This window comes from Macaca mulatta, chromosome 15, assembly GCF_049350105.2.
Source record: "Macaca mulatta isolate MMU2019108-1 chromosome 15, T2T-MMU8v2.0, whole genome shotgun sequence".
Lineage (NCBI taxonomy): Eukaryota > Metazoa > Chordata > Mammalia > Primates > Cercopithecidae > Macaca > Macaca mulatta.
In genome coordinates, this window is record NC_133420.1 from 4920651 (window position 1) to 4943123 (window position 22473).

Here is a 22473-nt window from a genome sequence, read left to right on the forward strand (position 1 = left end):
CGAGGCAGGTGGATCACATGAGGTCAGGAGATCTACACCAGCCTGGTCAACATGGTGAAACCCCGTCTCTACTAAAAATACAAAAATGTAGCCAAGTGTTGTGGTGAGTGCCTGTAATCCCAGCTACACGGGAGGCCGAGGCAGGAGAATCACTTCAACCTGGGAGGTGGAGGTTGCAGTGAGCCGAGATGGCTCCACTGCACTCCAGCCTGGGTGGCAGAGTGAAACTCCGTCTCAAAAAACAAAAGAAAGATTCGAACTTCAGCTCAAATCTCAGACTGACTCCTGAGTGGGGCATGTGCAGGGCAGAGCAAAGCATCAGAACCAAGGCTTTGAAAACAGAGATACTGGAATCCACCATCCACAGATACAGACTTGTGGTCTGAACCCAACCAGCTTAATCACCTGCTAAAACAAAGAAGGCAACATTCTCTGGAAAATTATATCCTAAATCCAGCCATTATAAATGATCACAATGGATACAACTGGTCTAAATACAACAACAAGGCAGATTGTCAGATTGGATGGAAAGTCCAAGACCCAACTCTATTCTGCAGGAAAAACCCACTTTAAATATCAATACTTAGATGGAAAACAAAAGGTTGCCTGGCGAAGTGACTCACACCTGTAATCCTAGCACTGTGGGAGGCTCGGGTGGGAGGATCGCTTGAGCACAGGAGTTCGAGACCAATCTGGGCAACACAGTGTCCCTGTCTCTACAGAAAATTTAAAATTAGGTTAGTGTGGTGCTGCACACCTGTGCTCCCGGCTACTCAGCAGGCTGAAGTGGGAGGACTGCTTGAGCCTGGGAAGTTGAGGCTGGAGTGAGCTGTGCGTGAGCTACTTTACTATAGCTCAGGTGACAGAGGAGCAAGACACGTCCTCAAAAAAAAAAAAAAAAAAAAAAAAAGGGCCGGGCATGGTGGCTCACGCCTGTAATCCCAGCACTTTGGGAGGTGGGCAGATCACGAGGTCAGGAGATCGAGACCATCCTGGCTAACACGGTGAAACCCCGTCTCTACTAAAAATACAAAAAAATGAAAACTAGCCAGGCGCGGTGGCGGGCCCCTGTAGTCCCAGCTACTCGGGAGGCTGAGGCAGGAGAATGGCGGGAACCCGGGAGGCAGAGCTTGCAGTGAGCCAAGATCGCACCACTGCATTCCAGCCTGGGCGACAGAGCGAGACTCTGTCTCAAAAAAAATAAAGGCTGGAAGAAGATATACCATGAAAGCCCCAATTAAAAGAAAACTGGAGTGGCTGTATTAGTATCAGACAAAGTCGATGTCAGATGTGATGAAGGAATATTAGCAGGGATAAAAAGGGACAACACGGCCGGGCGTGTTGGCTCACGCCTTTAATCCCGGCACTTTGGGAGGCCGAGGTGGGTACATTACTTGAGGTCAGGAGTTCGAGACCAGCCTGGCCAACATGGTGAAAACCCATCTCTACTAAAAATACAAAAATGGGCCGGGCGCGGTGGCTCAAACCTGTAATCCCAGCACTTTGGGAGGCCGAGACGGGCGGATCACGAGGTCGGGAGATCGAGACCATCCTGGCTAACACGGTGAAACCCCGTCTCTACTAAAAAAATACAAAAAACTAGCCGGGCGAGGTGGTGGGCGCCTGTAGTCCCAGCTACTCGGGAGGCTGAGCCAGGAGAATGGCGTGAACCCGGGAGGCAGAGCTTGCAGTGAGCTGAGATCTGGCCACTGCACTCCAGCCTGGGCGACAGAGCGAGACTCCGTCTCAAAAAAAAAAAAACAAAAAAAAAACAAAAATGATCTGGAAATCACTTGAACCCAGGAGGCAGAGGTTGCAGTGAGCCAAGACTGTGCCATGGCACTCTAGCCTGGGCAATGCTGGTATTAGAAGATAAAACAAATCTCAGATCAGTGACCCAAGCTTGTATCTTAAGAAGCTAGGAAAAGAAAAACAAATGAGGCCGGGCGCGGTGGCTCAAGCCTGTAATCCCAGCACTTTGGGAGGCCGAGACGGGCGGATCACGAGGTCAGGAGATCGAGACCATCCTGGCTAACATGATGAAACCCCGTCTCTACTAAAAAATACAAAAAACTAGCCGGGCGAGGTGGCGGGCGCCTGTAGTCCCAGCTACTCGGGAGGCTGAGGCAGGAGAATGGCGTAAACCCGGGAGGCGGAGCTTGCAGCGAGCTGAGATCCGGCCACTGCACTCCAGCCTGGGCGACAGAGCGAGACTCCATCTCAAAAAAAAAAAAAAAAAAAAAAAAAAAAGAAAAACAAATGAAACCCAAAGCATGCAGATGGAAGAAACTCATAAAGAGTAAGAATCAATGAGACTGGAAATGGAAAAACAGGAGAGAAAATCCATGAAACCAAAAGCTGGCTCTTGAAAAATGTAAGTAAAATGAAAAATCCTGTAGCCAGACCAGTGTAGAAAAGAAGAGAAGACACAAACTACAAATATTAGACATGAAAGAGTGCACATGTCTACAGACCCTACAGACATAAAAGGACTAACAAGGAAATCTTTTGAACAACTTTATGCCCATGAAACCAACCACGCAGATTAAATTGACAAATTCCTTGAAAGACACAAACTACCAAAGTTCCCTCAGATGTAGATTATCTGAATAGCCGTATATCTACTAAAGAAATCCAATTAGTAGCTAAAATCCTTCCCACCTGGAAAACTCCGGATTTAGATGACTTCACTGGGGAATACTTCCCGAGATTTAGGACGTTAAGGATAAAATATGCTAATTTCACACAAACTTCTCCGGAAAAGTAGAAGAGGGACTATTTCCCAGTTTAGTTTTTGAGGCGAGCAAGACCCGAACACCTAATCAGACGAAGACGTTACAAGACAGGAAAATTTCACACCAGTCACTCATCATTGGAAACATACATATCCTCCATGAAATATTACAGATTTGAGTCCAGCAGTATATGGAAAAGGATAATACATCATGATCGGTGGGATTTATTCCAGGAATGCAAAGCTGTTTCAACAGTTGAAAATCAGTTGATGTACTTTTCCATATTGACAGACTAAAGAAGAAAAGCCATCTGATTATCTTAATAAATGCAGAAAAAGCATTTGACAAAATTCAGCATCTGTTCATGATAAAAACTCTGAGCAACCAGGAGAAGAGAACTTCCTAAATCAAATAAAGGACATCTGTACTAAAAAATGAAAGCAAACATCTTGCTTGTTGGCAAAAGACTGAATATTTTCCCTTGAAGATTGGGAACAAGCCAGAGAGTGTGTGTATGTGTGTGTGTGTCTTTTTTTTTTTTTTTTGAGTCAGAGTCTCGCTGTATCACGCAGGCTGGAGTGCAGTGGCGTGATCTCGGCTCACTGCAACCTCTGCCCCCGGCCCCGGGTTCAAGCAATTATCCTGCCTCAGCCCCCCGAGTAGCTGGGATTACAGGCGCCTGCCACCATGCCAGGCTAATTTTTTTTTTTTTTTTTTGAGACGGAGTCTCGGAGTCTTGCTCTGTCGCCCAGGCTGGAGTGCAGTGGCGCGATCTCGGCTCACTGCAAGCTCCGCCTCCTGGGTTCACGCCATTCTCCTGCCTCAGCCTCCCAAGTAGCTGGGACTACAGGCATCCGCCACCACGCTCGGCTAATTTTTTTTGTATTTTTAGTAGAGACGGGGTTTCACCATGTTAGCCAGGATGGTCTCGATCTCCTGACCTCGTGATTCACCCTCCTTGGCCTCCCAAAGACTGGGATTACAGGCGTGAGCCACCGCGCCCGGCCAAGTGTGTGTTCTTACCAATCCTGTTCAGCATCGTGTTTGAGGTCCTCACCAGAGCAGGAGGGGAAGATAAAGAAAGAAAAAGCATGCATATGGGCAAAGAAAAAATAAAACAGTCTCGATTCACAAACATGATTATCTAGATTGGAAATCCCAAGGAATCTATAAGACAACTACTAGAACTTATGAATGAGTTTATCAACATGCAAAAATAAACTGTATTTCTCTATATTAGCAATGAACAATTGGAAATTGAAATTTAAAAGTAACAGATTTATTTTTGTTATTTATTTATTTATTTGTTTGTTTGTTTATTTTGAGACGAAGTCTTGCTCTGTTGCCCAGGCTGGAGTGCAGTGGCTGGATCTCAGCTCACTGCAAGCTCTGCCTCCTGGGTTTACGCCGTTCTCCTGCCTCAGCCTCCCAAGTAGCTGGGACTACAGGCGCCGGTCACCTCGCCCAGCTAGTTTTTTGTATTTTTTAGTAGAGACGGGGTTTCACCGTGTCAGCCAGGATGGTCTCGATCTCTTAACCTCGTGATCCACCCATCTCGGCCTCCCAAAGTGCTGGGATTACAGGCTTGAGCCACCGTGCCCAGCCACAGATTTATAATAGCATCCAAAACTGGGAACTTGGGAGTTCCCAGGCCACCCACACTTCTGACCAACTGGTTACAAGTTCAGGGATTCCTGTGACCCCCTCAGATTCAATATTCTAGAACAACTCACATTTGTACTACAAAGGATGAAAATTGGCTGGGCGCGGTGGCTCACGCCTGTAATCCCAGTACTTTGGGAGGCCGAGGCGGGCAGATAACGAGGTCAGGAGATCGAGACCATCCTGGCTAACACGGTGAAACCCCGTCTCTACTAAAAATACAAAAAAATTAGCTGGGCGTGGTGGCAGGCACCTGTAGTCCCAGCTACTCGGGAGGCTGAAGCAGGAGAATGGCGTGGAACCCGGGAGGGAGAGCTTGCAGTGAGCCAAGATCGTGCCACTGCACTCCAGAGCGAGACTCGGTTTAAAAAAAAAAAGGATGAAAATCTGGATCAGTCAAAACAGTCAAAAGAAGAGACCCACAGAGTGAGGTCCAACCATGAGGCTCCCGCGTCCCTGAGCTGCGCCATCCTCTGTGCGCCATCCTCCATATGTTGGCAAGCCACCCAGGTGCCGAGGCAACAGACCGAGGGCACAAGCTCTTCCAGTATAATAAACAAAATATATAGAGTAAGAGTAGTTATACTGGAGCCTCAGTGGCAGGTGGGAGTGGTTGGAGCTCCCCATAGTGAGTGCCCAGGTCTGGTGGGGTAGCTGCCTGTGGGCCTCCCCCTCACCCACATTCCATTGTCAGCCAGTCCTTCGCCGTACATCTCTTGGACAGTCAAAAATGGCCCTGTGCCCCGGGCCGGTGGTCACCGCTGGGTTTGGGGCACGGTTCTCAGTGCTCTGTGTGGTGCTGCGGGGCCGCCCTGCACCCGGGCCGGGGGTCACCACTGGGTTTGTGCAGCTGGTGCCAAAAGCAGCACTTTGCACGGCCCAGCCTGGGAAGGAGAATGGAGCCGTGTGACTGGGCAGCAGGCAGGGCCTCTTCCAGGGCTTCCAGCAGCCTTTGCAGTCCGTTGGGGGCTCGGCCGGGCCCGCACAGCGGGGACTGATGGAGCTGTTGTTACAGGGCCACACTGCACCTTACAAAACGGTCTCCGCCCGCGCGGCCGTCCCGTCCACCATCCTCCGGCTTCCAGCTGCGGCTTTTCACGGAGTTTTTGAAAAATATCCAGAAACTCTGGTGAGGGTGGTGCAGGTGAGTCACTTTTTCAGACAACTCTTCTGGCTGCGGTGGGTCATCCTGGGGGGCACCTGGGCACCGGTTTGGGATTTGAGTGGGTTTATTGCCTATTTACTTTCTCAGTTCTAAGCTTTACAACCATGAAGGTGATTTCACAGGAATAGAGAAATTGACTTCATTGGCGGGACTTACCACTGGTGATGTGGGATTCTGAGTGGGTTTGGGAAGAACTAAGGTTATATTTTAAAAATTTGTAGGCCAGGCGGCCGGGCGCAGTGGCTCAAGCCTGTAATCCCAGCACTTTGGGAGGCCGAGACGGGCGGATCACGAGGTCAGGAGATCGAGACCACCCTGGCTAACATGGTGAAACCCCCTCTCTACTAAAAATACAAAAAAAAAAAAAAACTAGCCCGGCGAGGTGGTGGCGCCTGTAGTCCCAGCTACTGGGGAGGCTGAGGCAGGAGAATGGCGGGAACCCGGGAGACGGAGCCTGCAGTGAGCCGAGAGAGATGGCTCCACGGCACTCCAGCCTGGGCGACAGAGCGAGACTCCATCTGAAAAAAAAAAAAAAAGTCATGTATATCTTACAATAAAAATGAATATTCACAACCTCAAAGAGGTCTTAAGATCCTTCACTACCCCTCAAAGAGATTTTTACATTTTCATTAAACTTCTCACTTTGGAGTAACTTTTAGTTTTATAGAAAACTTGCAAAAACAATGCAGTCTTCCTTCGCCCCTCACCCCCTTCCCCGTGATGTGACAGCGGTGAGGTGTCAACACTGCCGGGTGTTTCACCCTGAGGGGGTTCGGTCTGTGCGGTCTGCTGGGTTTGGGGCATGGTTCTCAGCGCTCTGTGTGGTGCTGCGGGGCCGCCCTGCGCCCGGGCCGGGGGTCACCGCCGTGTTTGGGGCACGGTTCTCAGCGCTCTGTGTGGTGCTGCGGGGCCGCCCTGCGCCCGGGCCGGGGGTCACCAGCGTGTTTGGGGCATGGTTCTCACTGCTGTTTGTGGTGCTGCGGGGCCGCCCTGCACCCGGACTGGGGGTCACCGCCGGGTTTAGGGCACGGTTCTCAGTGCTCTGTGTGGTGCTGCGGGGCCGCCCTGCGCCCGGGCAAGGGATCACCGCGCAGCTGGCGTCTTGTTGCAGATCATCATGCTGCGGCTGCAGAGAGTGACCTTCCTGGCTCTGCACAACTACCTCGGCCTGACCACAGAGCTCTTCAACCCTGTAAGTGGAAACCAGCTCACAAGCCCCATGTTGCTCCGGGCAGCTGGCATCGGGACAGTTGTTAGCTGGCGCAGCAGGCACCCAGTGCCTGGTGGGGCAGTGCCAGCTACAGCTGTGGTCGTCCTGGTTGCTGGTCGTTAGGACTTCGGGAGGTGATGCTTGGGCTGTGTGTATTTTCCTACCTTAAGGCACTTGCCAGTTGATTTGGAGGCTTGATTCTCCTGGGGCCTTGTGTTCCAAAATCTCTGGTCCGTTGAGACTTGGGAAAGGTGGAATTCCTTCTCCGATGCTGGAGTTGTCCCTCTGGAGGCCCACACGGCTGTGAACAGCTGCCTGGTGCCTCTGCAGCTCCGGTTCAGGAGTCTGTGATGAGTCTGCCTTTGGTCACCTGTGTTCTGTAGGACATTGGCAGCACACACATGCTCATTCCCTTTCTGGCCCTGCAGGCTTCATACCGAGCCAACGGCCCTGTCCAGTGGAGGCTGCCCCCTCTCCATACCCATCCCGTGGGGTCCCTACAGCCATGTCCAGGAGAGGCTGCCCCTCCCCATGCCTGTCCCGTGGGGTCCCTACAGCCATGTCCAGGAGAGGCTGCCCCTCCCCATTCCCATCCTGTGGGGTCCCTACAGCCATGTCCAGTGGGGGCGGCACCTCTCCATACCCGTCCCGTGGGGTCCCTACGGCCCTGTCCAGGAGAGGCTGCCCCTCCCCGTGCCTGTCCCGTGGGATCCCTACAGCCATGTCCAGTGAAGGCTTCCCCTCCCCATTCCCATCCTGTGGGGTCCCTACAGCCATGTCCAGTGAAGGCTTCCCCTCCCCATTCCCGTCCCGTGGGGTCCCTACAGCCATGTCCAGTGAAGGCTTCCCCTCCCCATTCCCGTCCCGTGGGGTCCCTACAGCCATGTCCAGGAGAGGCTGCCCCTCCCCGTGCCTGTCCCGTGGGATCCCTACAGCCATGTCCAGTGGGGGCGGCACCTCTCCATACCCATCCCGTGGGGTCCCTACAGCCATGTCCAGTGGAGGCTGCGCCTCTCCATACCCATTCCGTGGGGTCCCTACAGCCAGCAATCCTTGTGTGTTGCCCTTGACTGCTCCTCCTGTCTGAACCTTGCGGGGCAGAGCTGACTTGTTTGGAGGGCACAGCGTATTGTCAAGGGCACGAGGCTGTGAACCCCGGCTCTCCCTCCTCCTATCAGTGTGACCCTGGGAGGCACTTGGCCGGGATGTGGGACGGTCCCCACCTAGCTGAGCTCTCGTGGGAACTGAGTGAGACCAGGGTTTCATGCCCTGCTCCATCCCCACTGCCCGAAACAGTACCCTGATGTGCGGAGGGCTCTCTTCAGTCACGGGCAGGTAGAGCTCGGTTAGTAAATGGCCTAGCACGTTTAGTTTTTAATCTGCACATGTCAGTTGGAAATTCTAATTCTGATGACATTTTAGGGCTTGTCATCTTCAGTTGTTGACATTAAGGGAATATCTTTTTGTTTTCTACATTATTTTTTGTTTTAATGAAGAGTATTAAGGTTCTGACAATTTGGGGCATTATGTTGACTTGATAAAGTGTTTGAGGCAAGGCCTAAGGTAAAAGCAGGCTGAGCTTGGTTGGTTGCCTTAAACAGACCAGTCCTTTTTGTGAATAACTGGATTGCCCATCGCCTGAAATGCAGCATAAACTTTGCCTTGAGAGGCCCACACCTGTCACTCCTTTGAGGGGCCGACACCTGTCAGCGGGTGTGGGGTGTTCCTGGGGTGGCTCTGAACTTCCTTCTTGTGTCCCAGGAGAGCCAGGCCATCCCTCTCGTGTCTGTAGCCAGCGTGGCTGCTGGGAAGGCCAAGAAACAGGTGTTCTATGGTGAAGAAGAGCGGCTTAAAAAGCCACCGCGGCTCCAGGAGTCTTGTGACTCAGGTACTGTCCTGCACCAAGGAGGGCAATGTCCAGCCCCAGAGTCCAGGGGATCCTGCTCCCACTGCCTCAGGTCACCCCAGGTCATCTTGCACGTGCCCGAGGCCACCTCACACATCCCCAGGTCACCCCACACGCCCCAGGTCACCCCACAATTTCCACAGCTCACTCCACACGCCCCCCGGGTCACCTCACACGCCCCCGGGTCACCTCACATGCCCCCAGGTCTCCTCACGTGTCCCCATCTCCCATCTTCTCACACTTGTCCCCGTCTCCTCACACGTGTGCCCATCTCCTCACATGCGACCCAGATGTCCTCAGACATGCCCAGGTCTCCTCACGTGTCCCCGTCTCCTCACACGGTCCCCAGGTCTCCTCATATGTCCCCGTCTCCTCACAGGAGGCCCGGATGTCCTCAGACAGGCCCAGGACCCCTCGCCATCCATTTTCAGTTGTTCTCAGAATTCTCCCTGCGTGCCTGGTCCGAGCCCGGTGCCTGATGGGGAGTGGGCTTCCCGCGTTGGTCTCTCATGTGCTGTTCTGAGCGCTAACTGGGGGGGCCTGCATATGGGGAGAAAGCGGTCAGGTGCGGCGGGCACCGCATGAGTCACCCCTGGATGATCTGTGTGATGGCGTTAACAGCCACCCTACAGATCGGGTGCGTGCTTGGTTTTTTATAGCTTATCATGTTCCCAAAAGAGTTGAAGTGACTAACAAAAGTATGTGAAATTAAATGAAGCAATGCTGGTGAGAGTGGGGAGGGAATGGAGTGAGCAGAGTGGAGTGAGGAGAGTGGAGTGAGTGGGGGATGGAGTGGACGGAGTGGAGTGAGTGGGGGATGGAGTGGACAGAGTGGAGTGAGTGGGGGATGGAGTGAGGAGAGTGGAGTGAGTGGGGGATGGAGTGAGGAGAGTGGAGTGAGTGGGGGATGGAGTGGACAGAGTGGAGTGAGTGGGGGATGGAGTGGACAGAGTGGAGTGAGTGGGGGATGGAGTGAGGAGAGTGGAGTGAGTGGGGGATGGAGTGAGGAGAGTGGAGTGAGTGGGGGATGGAGTGGACAGAGTGGAGTGGGTGGGGGATGAAGTGGACAGAGTGGAGTGAGTGGGGGATGGAGTGGACGGAGTGGAGTGAGTGGGGGATGGAGTGAGGAGAGTGGAGTGAGTGGGGGATGGAGTGGACAGAGTGGAGTGAGTGGGGGATGGAGTGGACAGAGTGGAGTGAGTGGGGGACGGAGTGAGGAGAGTGGAGTGAGTGGGGGATGGAGTGAGGAGAGTGGAGTGAGTGGGGGATGGAGTGGACAGAGTGGAGTGGGTGGGGTATGGAGTGGACAGAGTGGAGTGAGTGGGGGATGGAGTGGACGGAGTGGAGTGAGTGGGGGATGGAGTGAGGAGAGTGGAGTGAGTGGGGGATGGAGTGGACGGAGTGCAGTGAGTGGGGGATGGAGTGGACAGAGTGGAGTGAGTGGGGGATGGAGTGAGGAGAGTGGAGTGAGTGGGGGATGGAGTGGACAGAGTGGAGTGAGTGGGGGATGGAGTGAGGAGAGTGGAGTGAGTGGGGGATGGAGTGGACAGAGTGGAGTGAGTGGGGGATGGAGTGAGGAGAATGGAGTGAGTGGGGGATGGAGTGAGGAGAGTGGAGTGAGTGGGGGATGGAGTGGACAGAGTGGAGTGAGTGGGGGATGGAGTGAGGAGAGTGGAGTGAGTGGGGGATGGAGTGAGGAGAGTGGAGTGAGTGGGGGATGGAGTGGACAGAGTGGAGTGAGTGGGGGATGGAGTGAGGAGAGTGGAGTGAGTGGGGGATGGAGTGAGGAGAGTGGAGTGAGTGGGGGATGGAGTGAGGAGAGTGGAGTGAGTGGGGGATGGAGTGGACAGAGTGGAGTGAGTGGGGGATGGAGTGAGGAGAGTGGAGTGAGTGGGGGATGGAGTGAGGAGAGTGGAGTGAGTGGGGGATGGAGTGGACAGAGTGGAGTGAGTGGGGGATGGAGTGAGGAGAGTGGAGTGAGTGGGGGATGGAGTGGACAGAGTGCAGTGAGTGGGGGATGGAGTGAGGAGAGTGGAGTGAGTGGGGGATGGAGTGAGGAGAGTGGAGTGAGTGGGGGATGGAGTGGACAGAGTGGAGTGAGTGGGGGATGGAGTGAGGAGAGTGGAGTGAGTGGGGGATGGAGTGAGGAGAGTGGAGTGAGTGGGGGATGGAGTGGACAGAGTGGAGTGAGTGGGGGATGGAGTGAGGAGAGTGGAGTGAGTGGGGGATGGAGTGGACAGAGTGGAGTGAGTGGGGGATGGAGTGAGGAGAGTGGAGTGAGTGGGGGATGGAGTGAGGAGAGTGGAGTGAGTGGGGGATGGAGTGGACGGAGTGGAGTGAGTGGGGGATGGAGTGAGGAGAGTGGAGTGAGTGGGGGATGGAGTGAGGAGAGTGCAGTGAGTGAGGGAGTGGACGGAGTGGAGTGAGTGAGGGAGTGGACAGAGTGGACGGAGTGGAGTGAGTGAGAGAGTGGACGGAGTGGAGTGAGTGAGGGAGTGGACGGAGTGGAGTGAGTGAGGGAGTGGACACAGTGGAGTGAGTGAGGGAGTGGACACAGTGGAGTGAGTGAGGGAGTGGACGGAGTGGAGTGAGTGAGGGAGTGGACGGAGTGGACAGAGTGGAGTGAGTGAGGAGAGTGGAGTGAGTGAGGGCGTGGATGGAGTGGACGGAGTGGACGGAGTGGAGTGAGTGAGGGAGTGGATGGAGTGGACGGAGTGGAGTGCGTGAGGGAGTGGACGGAGTGGACACAGTGGAGTGAGGGAGTGGACGGAGTGGACGGAGTGGAGTGAGTGAGGAAGTGGATGGAGTGGACGGAGTGGAGTGAGTGAGGGAGTGGATGGAGTGGACGGAGTGGAGTGAGTGAGGGAGTGGACGGAGTGGACGGAGTGGAGTGAGTGAGGGAGTGGATGGAGTGGACACAGTGGAGTGAGGGAGTGGACAGAGTGGACGGAGTGGATGGAGTGGACGGAGTGGAGTGAGTGAGGGAGTGGACGGAGTGGACGGAGTGGAGTGAGTGAGGGAGTGGAGTGAGTGAGGGAGTGGACGGAGTGGAGTGAGTGAGGGAGTGGACGGAGTAGATGGAGTGGAGTGAGTGAGGGAGTGGACGGAGTGGAGTGAGTGAGGGAGTGGATGGAGTGGACGGAGTGGAGTGAGTGAGGGAGTGGACGGAGTGGACACAGTGGAGTGAGTGAGGGAGTGGATGGAGTGGACGGAGTGGAGTGAGTGAGGGAGTGGACGGAGTGGGGAGAGTCGACGGAGTGGACGGAGTGGAGTGAGTGAGGGAGTGGACGGAGTGGAGGGAGTGGACGGAGTGGAGGGAGTGGAGTGAGTGAGGGAGTGGACGGAGTGGACGGAGTGGAGGGAGTGGAGGGAGTGGACGGAGTGGAGTGAGTGAGGGAGTGGATGGAGTGGAGGGAGTGGACGGAGTGGAGGGAGTGAGGGAGTGGATGGAGTGGAGGGAGTGGACGGAGTGGAGGGAGTGGAGTAAGTGAGGGAGTGGTCGGAGTGGACGGAGTGGAGTGAGTGAGGGAGTGGACGGAGTGGAGTGAGTGAGGGAGTGGATGGAGTGGAGGGAGTGGAGTGAGTGAGGGAGTGGATGGAGTGGAGTGAGTGAGGGAGTGGATGGAGTGGACGGAGTGGAGTGAGGGAGGGAGTGGATGGAGTGGAGTGAGTGAGGGAGTGGATGGAGTGGACGGAGTGGAGTGAGGGAGTGGATGGAGTGGAGTGAGTGAGGGAGTGGACGGAGTGGATGCAGTGGAGTGAGTGAGGGAGTGGATGGAGTGGACGGAGTGGAGTGAGTGAGGGAGTGGATGGAGTGGACGGAGTGGAGTGAGGGAGGGAGTGGATGGAGTGGACGGAGTGGAGTGAGTGAGGGAGTGGACGGAGTGGACGGAGTGGAGTGAGTGAGGGAGTGGATGGAGTGGACACAGTGGAGTGAGTGAGGGAGTGGACGGAGTGGACGGAGTGGAGTGAGTGAGGGAGTGGATGGAGTGGACACAGTGGAGTGAGTGAGGGAGTGGACGGAGTGGACGGAGTGGAGTGAGTGAGGGAGTGGACGGAGTGGACGGAGTGGAGTGAGTGAGGGAGTGGATGGAGTGGATGGAGTGGAGTGAGTGAGGGAGTGGACGGAGTGGACACAGTGGAGTGAGTGAGGGAGTGGACGGAGTGGACGGAGTGGAGTGAGTGAGGGAGTGGACGGAGTGGACGGAGTGGAGTGAGTGAGGGAGTGGACGGAGTGGACGGAGTGGAGTGAGTGAGGGAGTGGACGGAGTGGACAGAGTGGAGTGAGTGAGGGAGTGGACGGAGTGGACGGAGTGGAGTGAGTGAGGGAGTGGACGGAGTGGACGGAGTGGAGTGAGTGAGGGAGTGGACGGAGTGGACGGAGTGGAGTGAGTGAGGGAGTGGACGGAGTGGACGGAGTGGAGTGACTGCTTCGCTCATGTGCTTGGGAGCCCGTGAGGGTCACAGCCACATTTAAACACAGCTCTGGCTGATGTGCTTTTTCTCAGAAATGCATTTATTATTATTATTATTTTATTATTTTTATTGTTATAGAGACAGGGTCTTGCTCTGTTGCCCAGGCTGGAGTCTGGTGGTGCGACCTTGGCTCACTGCCACCCCCACCTCATTGCCTGAAAGGGTTCTCCTGCCTCAGCCCACTGAGTAACTGGGTCCACAGGCACGTGCCACTAGGCCCAGCTCATTGAGTTTCATTTTTTAAGTTTTTGTAAAGATGGCATCTTGCCACGTGGTCCAGGCTGGTCTTGAACTCCTGGTCTGAAGTGATCCTCCCACCTTGGCCTCCCGAATTGTTTGGATGACAGGTGTGAGCCGCTGCACTTGGCCTGAAAGTGCGTTTTAGAATATGTGTCATTGCCTGAATGGCATTTCTTTCACTGGATTAGGTCCGTGTGACTTGGTGGGGCAGCAGCTGTCCTGGGTAGGGTCTAGGCAGAGACCAGGGCTGGGGAGGGCTCATGGGCCTCTATAGGTAAGGACAGTGTCCAGGCAGGGCAGCCTCCTTCAGCCTGTGTGGTGGGCAAGGCCAGGCTCCTTCCTTGTTTCACCCGAGGGGCAGATGCAGCCCTGCGTGGCCCATCCCAGCTGAGCCCAGACAGCTGCATCCACCAAGGCATGCCCTGAGAACCGCTGGCCGGCAGCCCCACCTGGATGGAATTTGCCTTCAATGCACTTGGCCCACAGCTGGGCAATCAGGGCAGCAAGGCCTTGGAGGGGGGCAGGGGGGATTGGGGTAGGGATGGAAGGGGTGGGGAGGGGGATTGGGGTGGGGAGGGGAGATTTGGGGGAGGGGGATTAAGGTGGGGAGGGGTTTGGGGCAGGGAGGGGCCAGGGCTAGTCAGAGGCTGGCACTCGCTTGCACTCACCGGCTGGCCCAGCAGATGCAGATGGTCAGGTGGCCTGAGGGCTGGTCCAGAGGGTGTGCAGGGGCGCAGGGCACTGTGGGGCACGCCAACTGCTGCTGCTGCGGGGACCGTGCTCCCCGCGTGGCCCCGACTGGGCTGCATGGGATGCCAGGGAGTGCGTGCAGACCCAGGTTGCTCACGGCTGCCTCCCCAGCAGATCACGGGGGCGGCCGCCCAGCAGCTGCTGGGCCTCTGCTGAAGAGGAGCCAGTCCGTTCCCGCGCCTTCTGTTCGCAAAGAGATCTTGGACGAGCTGGAGAAGCCCGGGGCAGGTGACGCTGACCCTTCAGCCCCACAAGGTAAAGAACCTCCGACGGCTGCCCGGCCGGTGTGGCCCACAGGCCCTCAGCGTCTGAGACCCAGGCTGAGCTGCACTGACGCCCAGCATCGCTGCCGAGGCGGGTGTCTTCCGCTAGGTTTGATTTGTCGCTGGACAAAAGTCCCACATGCCCAGAGGGGCCTGTGCCTGCCCTCTGGCTCTAGGGTCGAGGCTTGGTGGCCATCCTGCTGCCCAGAACACCCTGGTGTGCTCCTCTGCGTCCCCGCCATGTCCTACCCCCACCACTGCCCGGGCTGGGCCGGTGCCACGAGATGCCCTGCAGAGCCATGTGCTCGGCCCTTCCCGCCCTCCCTGCACGGTCCCTCTCCTGCCTTGCGTCCGCCTTGCGTGCTGGGTCTCTAGCAAGCCTGTGCTTCCTTCCCCAGCCCTGCTGACCTGTGCCTCCCTGCAGGGACCTTTGCTATAACTGACGTGGAGCAAAACTCCAACACACGGGGGACCCGCCCGCAGCCACGGGGCCGGGGCCTTCTCAGGGCAGCCTCCCAAGTCCACGCTGCTCGGCGGTGCAGCCGTGCTCCTGCCGCAGACCTGCCCCTCCGCCATCTGCCACCGCCGGCCACCAGCAAGCTCATGGGCTCCTGCTGCATTCGATTCCATCTGGGCGTCCCTCCTAGACTGTCCGGTCCTGTTCTCTGCCCACTTTCTGCAGTTCTGGAGTTTGGTTGATTTGTGTTGATTCCTTATGTGCTGTAGGTAGAGATCCCTGGTTAGTTTCATTTCTGGAGATTGTCTTCCCCTTGTCTCCTTAGTTTTTGTTGGGGATTCTCTTCCCTCTTGTCTCTTTGGTTTCGGTTGTTGGAGGTTCTCTTCCCTCTTGTCCGTGGGCTGGAAAATGCCGCCTCGGACCTTGATGCAACAGGGACCCTGATGTTCCTCTGTGGAAAGCCAGCCCTTTGCTTTGGCACCTGCGATTTGTGTTTTGGGTCTTATTTATTCTTTCCTTATTCCTGAGTCATAAATAAATTTTCCAAAGACTATTTTATTTCTTTTTTTTTTTTTTTAATTATTTTTTTTGAGATGGAGTTTCGCTCTTGTTGCCCAGGCTGGACTGCAATGGCCCGATCTCAGCTCACTGCAACCTTCACCTCCCAGGTTCAAGTGATTCTCCTGCCTCAGCCTCCCAAGTTGCTGGGATTACAGGCATGTGCCACTGCACCCGGCTAATTTTGTATTTTTAGTAGAGACGGGGTTTCTCCACGTTGGTCAGGCTGGTCTCAAACTCCTGACCTCAGGTGATCCGTCTGCCTTGGTGACCTTTGTTGCCATAGATTGGTTTACAGTTTGGATTTTTTAAAAAACAGCAGGACTTGATGGGGGCATGAGTAACACATAGCACAGTGCACCGGGCTGAAGGGTGCAGCTCCCTGAAACCCGACCAGCGCGCCCTCAGTGTAAGCCTCGGAGACACGTGCCCCTTTCCAAGGCCCAGCGCTCCTGTCTCTCCATGTCCGGCTTCCCAGGGAGGGGCACGTGGCTGTGCTCCTGGGCCTGGTTCCTTCCTGCAGTGCCACGTGGCAGCGGCAGCTGTGTGGCATGTGTCCGCGGTTAGTGTCTGCGCGGTTCCTCTGTATTCCGCTGAGAAATGGGTGTAGCGAATTCCACAGTTTGGATGGAAAACCGCAGCGCAGATGATTCACTCACATGTGCAGCTGCACACGCAGGGCTGGATCCGTGCCTGGACATGCGTGACCCCGTCGTGCAAACCGCACACCCTTCCTCAGAATCCACTGCAGCTGGTCCAGAGGTCGGATACGCTGTGTGTGTAGTGCTGTGTAATGCTGAGGCCGGGCCGTGAAAGGGTGCACACTGCTTCATCCCGCTCAGCCCGAGGCTGCCCAAAAGCAGCAACAGGGGAGCTCTTTGGAGGGGTGCCTCAACCCCCTCCCTCTGAGATGGGGCTGGGACTGCAAAGAGCCAAGCCCCAAGCACCAGCGTGACGGCCCCGGGCACCTATTAGGAGAGCTCACGTTCAGAGGGCGGCAGCATCCCTGAGATGGACAACGAGAGAAAGGGGGCTCTACAAAGGGATGCCCGCAGCGAGCAGTCAGGGTGTGGCGTGCACGGGAAGGTTTGATGGATTTGGCTCAGGGCCAGGGCTGGTTTCTTTCAGTGTCTTAGGCACTGACCGGGCTACCTCTGTCAGTGCCCAGAACTGTTGAAGGCACCGTGTGGGTTTAAGCTGCTGAGAAAACCTGTAGTTGCTGGCCACAGAGCCATTGAGGCAGATGCCGAAAGAAAGCAGGGGGTGGGGGGGATCTCAGGGCCCGACTCCCTCGAGGGACCTGAGTCTGACCTGCCGGGGTTTGAGCAGTTAGACTGCAGGGTGCGCTCAGCCCACCCCGGGAGTGTTCGAGCCTGTGGCCCAGCGAGCCATGTCCTGAGTGTCCCCTCTGCGTGTAGGGGGCCCAGCCAGTGCCACTTCCGATCTGGGGATGGCATGTGACCGTGCCAGGGTCTTCCTGCACTCGGACGAGTACCCTGGGAGCTCCATGGCCAGCAAGGTAGGCCCTGGCTGTCATTTCTGACCCTCCTCTTGGGGCCCTGCCCTCTCTGTGGCTCGCTGGTGCATTGGCGGCACCGCTGGCTCTGGTGTCATTGGCACCTGCAGCTTCAGGAGGCTCAGCCGGCCTTTCTGGACTGTGCGAGTCAGACCCGGCCGCGCCCTTGTGCAATGTTCCCCAATCACCTCCCTTCTAATTGCTGGTATCTCTGTTCTTCTCGAGTCCAAGAAAAACGTGATGGTCGCAGAGATGCCCTCCCCAGTCTCCCACCACTCAGAGAGTCATGCGGATGAGACCCTGGCCAGCAGGAAGTCGGACGCCATCTTCAGAGCTGCCAAGAAGGACCTGCTCACCCTGATGAAGCTGGAAGTGAGTGGCCCCAGCGGGCACCTGGCCCTTGTCCCACCCAGGGCCCGTGGGCTCCTCTCTGCCTCTGTTGGGCAGTGGTTCCGAGTGTGGAGGACGGTGGCTGCAAAGGGGGCGCTTCGGGTGGAGTGCAGGCTTGGTTGTCTTTTGGGGTCCCCCTTTGGGAAGCCAGCAGCTTGAGATCGTCTTATGTTCAAACTCAAAGCTGAGGCTTTCTGGGACATCACGGTTTCCCAAAGCTGGACTTCAGAATTCTCATCTATGTTTATATTTAATACAGCAATAACAGTGTCAGATTATTAGAGTATGATATTTTTCTCAGCTTCAGATTATTAGAGTATGATATTTTTCTCAGCTTCATTAGTTCATCTAGGATGTAATTTCTTACATATGATGGAAACCTTTTTTTTTTTTTTTTTTGGAGACAAGAGTCTCGCCATATTGCCCAGGCTGGAGTGCAATGGTACGATCTCGGCTCACTGCAACCTCTACCTCCTGGGTTCAGGTGATTCTCCTGCCTCAGCCTCCCGAGTAGCTGGGATTACAGGCGCCCACCACCACGCCCAGCTAAATTTTGTATTTTTAGTAGAGATGGGGTTTTACCATGTTGGCCAGGCTGTCTCGAACTCCTGACCTCAAATGATTTGCCCGCCTCAGCCTCCCAGAGCATGGGGATTATAGGCGTGAGCCACTGCACCTGGCTGATGGAAAGCTTTGAATCGGTAAAAAAGCAGCCGTGATAGTGTCGTGAGCTCCCAGGCACCAGTCACCTAGTTCCGTAATTACCAGTCATGGCCAATCACTTTACAACTGTACTCCTCGTCCCTCCCCCAATTATTTTCTGTCTGAAAAATCTCAAACCTGATGTAGTTTCACATCATTCCTCTCTAACGGTTAAGGACTCCGTTTTGAGGCATAACCACAGTGTCGTTCTGCAAGTGAAATGTTAAAAAGCTTTGATTGCTCACCCACCCAGCGCGCTCCTGGGCCCCTGACTGTTGGGAGTGGTTCTCAGTGGTTTCTTGTTGTACAGATCAGGATCTGAGTAAGGGCCATAAACTGCAGTTGGCTGATCTATCTCTTAAATCTCCTTTTCTGGCTGGGCACGGTGGCTCACACGTGTAATCCTAGCACTTTGAGAGGCCGAGGCAGGTGGATCACCTGAGGCCAGGAGTTCGAGACCAGCCTGACCAACATGGTGAACCTCTGTTTCTACTAAAAATACAAAAATTAGCCGGGTGTGGTGGTGGGCGTCTGTAATCCCAGCTACTCGGGAGGCTGAGGTGGGAGAACTGCTTGAACCTGGGAGGCGGAAGTTGCAGTGAGCTGAGATTGTGCCACCACACTCCAGCCTGGGCAACAAGACGAAACTCTGTCCTGAAGGGAAAAAAAAAATCTCTCTCTCTCCTTTTTTTTTTTTTTTTCTTTTTTTTTTGGAGAGTGTCTCGCTCTGTCTTCCAGCCTGGAGTACAGTGGTGCCATCTCAGCTCACTGCAACCTCCACTTCCTGGGCTCAAGTGATCCTCCCACCTCAGCCTCTCGAGTAGCTGGGACCACTGGCTCGCCACCACAGCTGGCTAAGTTTTGTATTTTTAGTAGAGACGGGGTTTCGCCATGTTGCCCAGGCTGGTCTCAAACTCCTGACCTCAAGTGATCCACCTGCCTCGGCCTCCAAAAATTCTGGGATTACAGGCATGAGCCACTGTGCCCAGCCAGTCTTCTCTCTCTTTAAACAGCTTTTTGTTGTGGGAAAACTCAAAGCTGTATAGAATAGATGGAATAATATGTGGAGGTGAGTACCTGGCAGCCCTCACGGCAGCGGTCATGCCACAGTCCGCCTTGTTTTCTCTGCACCCCTTCCATACTGTCCAGGTGCCCACCCTCGAAGCAAATCCCATCATCATAGCACGTCACTGGTGGATATTTCAGGATTCATCCCTAACCACACACTCTTATCATTTCTGAATACTTAACAGCAATCCTTAAAACGGCCAAATGGCTTCAGCCGTGCGGTCAGTGTCCCCTGTCCAGTGGCCTCGTCCGTGTCACAGTCCACTGTGTGGTCCACACCATGGCTGGCTCCCGCATCCCCTGTGTCCCCTGCATCCCTCTCGTCCCCCACATCCCCCTCGTTCCCTGCATCCACCTCGTCTCCCACGTCCTCCTCGTCCCCCTTGTCCCCCTCATCCCCCCATCCCCTGCTTCCCCCTCGTCTCCCACGTCCCCCTCGTCTCCCACGTCCCCCTCGTCTCCCACATCCCCCTCATCTCCCACATCCCCCTCGTCTCCCACGTCCCCCTCGTCTCCCACGTCCCCTTCGTCTCCCACATCCCCTCGTCTCCCACATCCCCCTCATCTCCCATGTCCCCCTCGTCTCCCGAAGGCTCTGACTTTTCTTCGCGCATCTGCTTGCATCACGGAGGCCGCTTTCTTCTCCTGCCTCCCGGCTGCTCGGGCTGACAACGCGCCCTGGGGCGGTGCGGCCTGTCAGTGGCCATCGTCTGCCTGAGAGCTGGATACGTGGCTGCTCAGATTCTTCTCATCCCCTCCACCTCTTTCTCCGTCCTGTTTGACACACTTGTGGAGACGTGAGATGTCCTTTCTTTTTTGGAGGAAACTGGCTTCACTCCCTTCACCATCAGGGTTTGGGAAGTTTAACGATTTGGTTTGAATTAACGATTTGGTTTAAATTAATGATTTGGTTTTCCGTCATCTTCTGAGGTGATGGGTGGGGTTTCTTATTTCATTATCACTGTGGACTAGGGGTTTATACACCTGATGTTTCGAACCTTTGTGGCTATGGTACCCACAGACGCTCCCTCACCCTTGGTTTGCCCCAGGGCCTCTCCATGGGCTCCGGGTCCACTGCAACCTCCACCTCCGGGGTTCAAGTGCGTTGGGCATTCCCAGCTCACCTCTGGGAGCTCCCAGATTCCAGACTCCTCGTGCCCTGGAGGGCGTCGTTCTGTAGGTGGTGGTGGTGTGGAGAAGGCGTCCCACTGCTGGCTATGCCGGCACCACTTATAAAGAAATCACCCTTTCTCCCTGAAATGACATCCTCTTTTACGTAAATTCACAAAAATATGAGTGTCTGTTTCTTAATTTCCTGCCTTGCTGCACTGTTTGGTGTCTGTGTCTGGGTCAATGCCCTGGTTTGGCATCGGTGGCTCTACAGGGTGCCCCGTGTCCGTCAGGCCGCTGTTGGAGGACGGCCTTGGAGGAGGGCCTTGCCCGGCCTCTGGCCTCAACGCTCATTGCCCCCGAAGGGCCCAGCGCAGCCTCTGTTCTCTGGACCTTCATTTATGCTTCCCGCCCATGTTCCCTGAAGCCTGCTCTGTTTTCAGGACTCATCTCTGTTGGATGGCCGGGTGGTGCTTCTCCACGTTCCTGCAGGCACGGTGGTGTCAAGGCAGGGAGACCAGGTGAGTGGGGGTCCGGGGGGGCACTGGGACCACCCAATGGCGCAGCCCAGTGCCAGGTGGAACACCAGAGGAGGGCCTGGGCTGGGCACCAGTGACTGGGGACGTCCCAGCACCAGGCCACTGCCCCTCTGGGCACCATGGCAGAGCCCCTCCCCTCAGGCAGCCCTGAGCCCCGAGAGCTCAGTGTCCACCTTTGGCTCCTGCCGCACTGGCCCTTCCGCTCGCACCTAAGAGTGGGCTGGGCAGGCAGATTGGGAAGAGGCCATAAGGGGTCACAGTGGATACAGATCAGTGGAAGTGGCCTCGGAGTGGCTTCACGGGCACATCTGCAGACATGGGACCCAAACGTGTGGCGTGTGCAGGGGCTCAGTGTGGGAGGGGCCGGGCCCCAGGCGAGGCGGTGTGGGACCCGCCATGCACAGGAACGCTGGGCTGACGCGTGTTTGCTGGGGACAGTCAGTATGCGTGCGGGTGCCGGGAGAGAAGGCGTGCAGATCCGAGGCTCGGCTCGCTGCACGGAGCCCTCGAGAACCCAGAATTTCCCACGACTGCTCGTGAAATCACGAAACCGTAGACACTGCTGAAATGTTTCCAGTGAAGTCTGTGCCCAGAGCTGGTCAGGTCGGCGGATGGTCTCCCGGCCGAGCCTGGTGGCATTGTCCGCTCTGGGCCCAGAGCTGCCCCCGTCCCGCCCGCGGCCGCTCACGGCACCTCCTGAGCCCTCTGGTGTTGTCAGGACGCCAGCATCCTGTTCGTGGTCTCCGGGCTGCTGCACGTGTACCAGAGGAAGATCGGCAGCCAGGAGGACACCTGCCTGTTCCTCACGCGCCCCGGGGAGATGGTGGGCCAGCTGGCGGTGCTCACCGGGGAGCCGCTCATCTTCACCATCAAGGCCAACAGGGACTGCAGCTTCCTGTCCATCTCCAAGGCCCACTTCTATGAGTGAGTTACGGGCCAGGACCTCGGGGCGGGCCCCAGACCCACCTGCCCTGAGACCCCTCCCCGCGTGGCCGGCCTCTTCCCTGCTGCTCGCGCCCCCCTCTTTGTGCCCGGCACCTGCATAGGCCCAGGTCGGTGCCCCCTGCTCCAGCGCTCAGTCAGCCGGCCCTGTCTGCCCACAGTGATCTGCCTCACACGGCCATCTCTGTGGTCCGCTCCCAGCTGTGTTCATGTATCACCAGTCAGTTCTGGGGCTGCCCGGCTTGGCTCAGCAGGACCCTCGTTGGGGCGGGGCCGGGCGTCAGGGGCTGTGAGCCTCCCCACCCCTGCAGCCTGGGCTGTTGTGTCGGGAGCTGGTGATGTGGAGGTGGAAGGGCAAGGCAGTGGGTGAGGACGCAGCTCTGGCTCAGGGGCAGGAGCCCCACTGACGTGTGTCCCTTCTTGGGGCAGAATGTGCCTGTGCCGCCTTCCAGGCTCTGGGCTGGAGACATCTGTCCACTTGAGCCCAGCCCATGAGTCTCAGATTCGGCCCCTCCAGGCTCAGAGCTGCCCTCAGCCCGCCTGTGGGCTGCCTGGCAGAGCCGCCACGTCTTCCCATCCACGGTGCTGGGCGTTCTGCTCTGTCAGGTCCAGAATCTCCTGGAGCCTGGGGTTCAGTTTAATCCCAGCTCTCACCTCTGGCGGCTTGAGCCGTTCTGTGTGTGTTTTCTGGAAGTCCCCCGCACCCCCGTAGGCCAGACGTCTGCTGTGGTCTCAGAGCTCTTCTGCCTGAGTGGTTGGGCAGGGGGAGCGGTCAGGAGCCTGA

General features: G+C 56.1%; 1 protein-coding gene across 17 annotated transcripts in view; it reads left to right on the forward strand.

The window, feature by feature from the left end:
• PNPLA7 (patatin like phospholipase domain containing 7) overlaps positions 1 to 22473 on the forward strand; it is an 87934-nt gene that overhangs the window by 18775 nt on the left and 46686 nt on the right. For 7 of the 17 annotated variants that reach the window (XM_077966753.1, XM_028834521.2, XM_077966758.1 and 4 more), the window contains 8 exons: positions 5413 to 5541; positions 6674 to 6754; positions 8534 to 8660; positions 14259 to 14399; positions 16841 to 16941; positions 17164 to 17310; positions 20652 to 20729; positions 21466 to 21671. In XM_077966753.1, coding sequence (XP_077822879.1) covers positions 5413 to 5541; positions 6674 to 6754; positions 8534 to 8660; positions 14259 to 14399; positions 16841 to 16941; positions 17164 to 17310; positions 20652 to 20729; positions 21466 to 21671 — 1010 coding nt within the window. Of the gene's footprint in view, positions 1 to 5412; positions 5542 to 6673; positions 6755 to 8533; positions 8661 to 14255; positions 14400 to 16840; positions 16942 to 17163; positions 17311 to 20651; positions 20730 to 21465; positions 21672 to 22473 lie in introns of all 17 variants that reach the window. The other 10 variants (XM_077966752.1, XM_028834520.2, XM_077966757.1 and 7 more) reach the window with 3 other exon arrangements.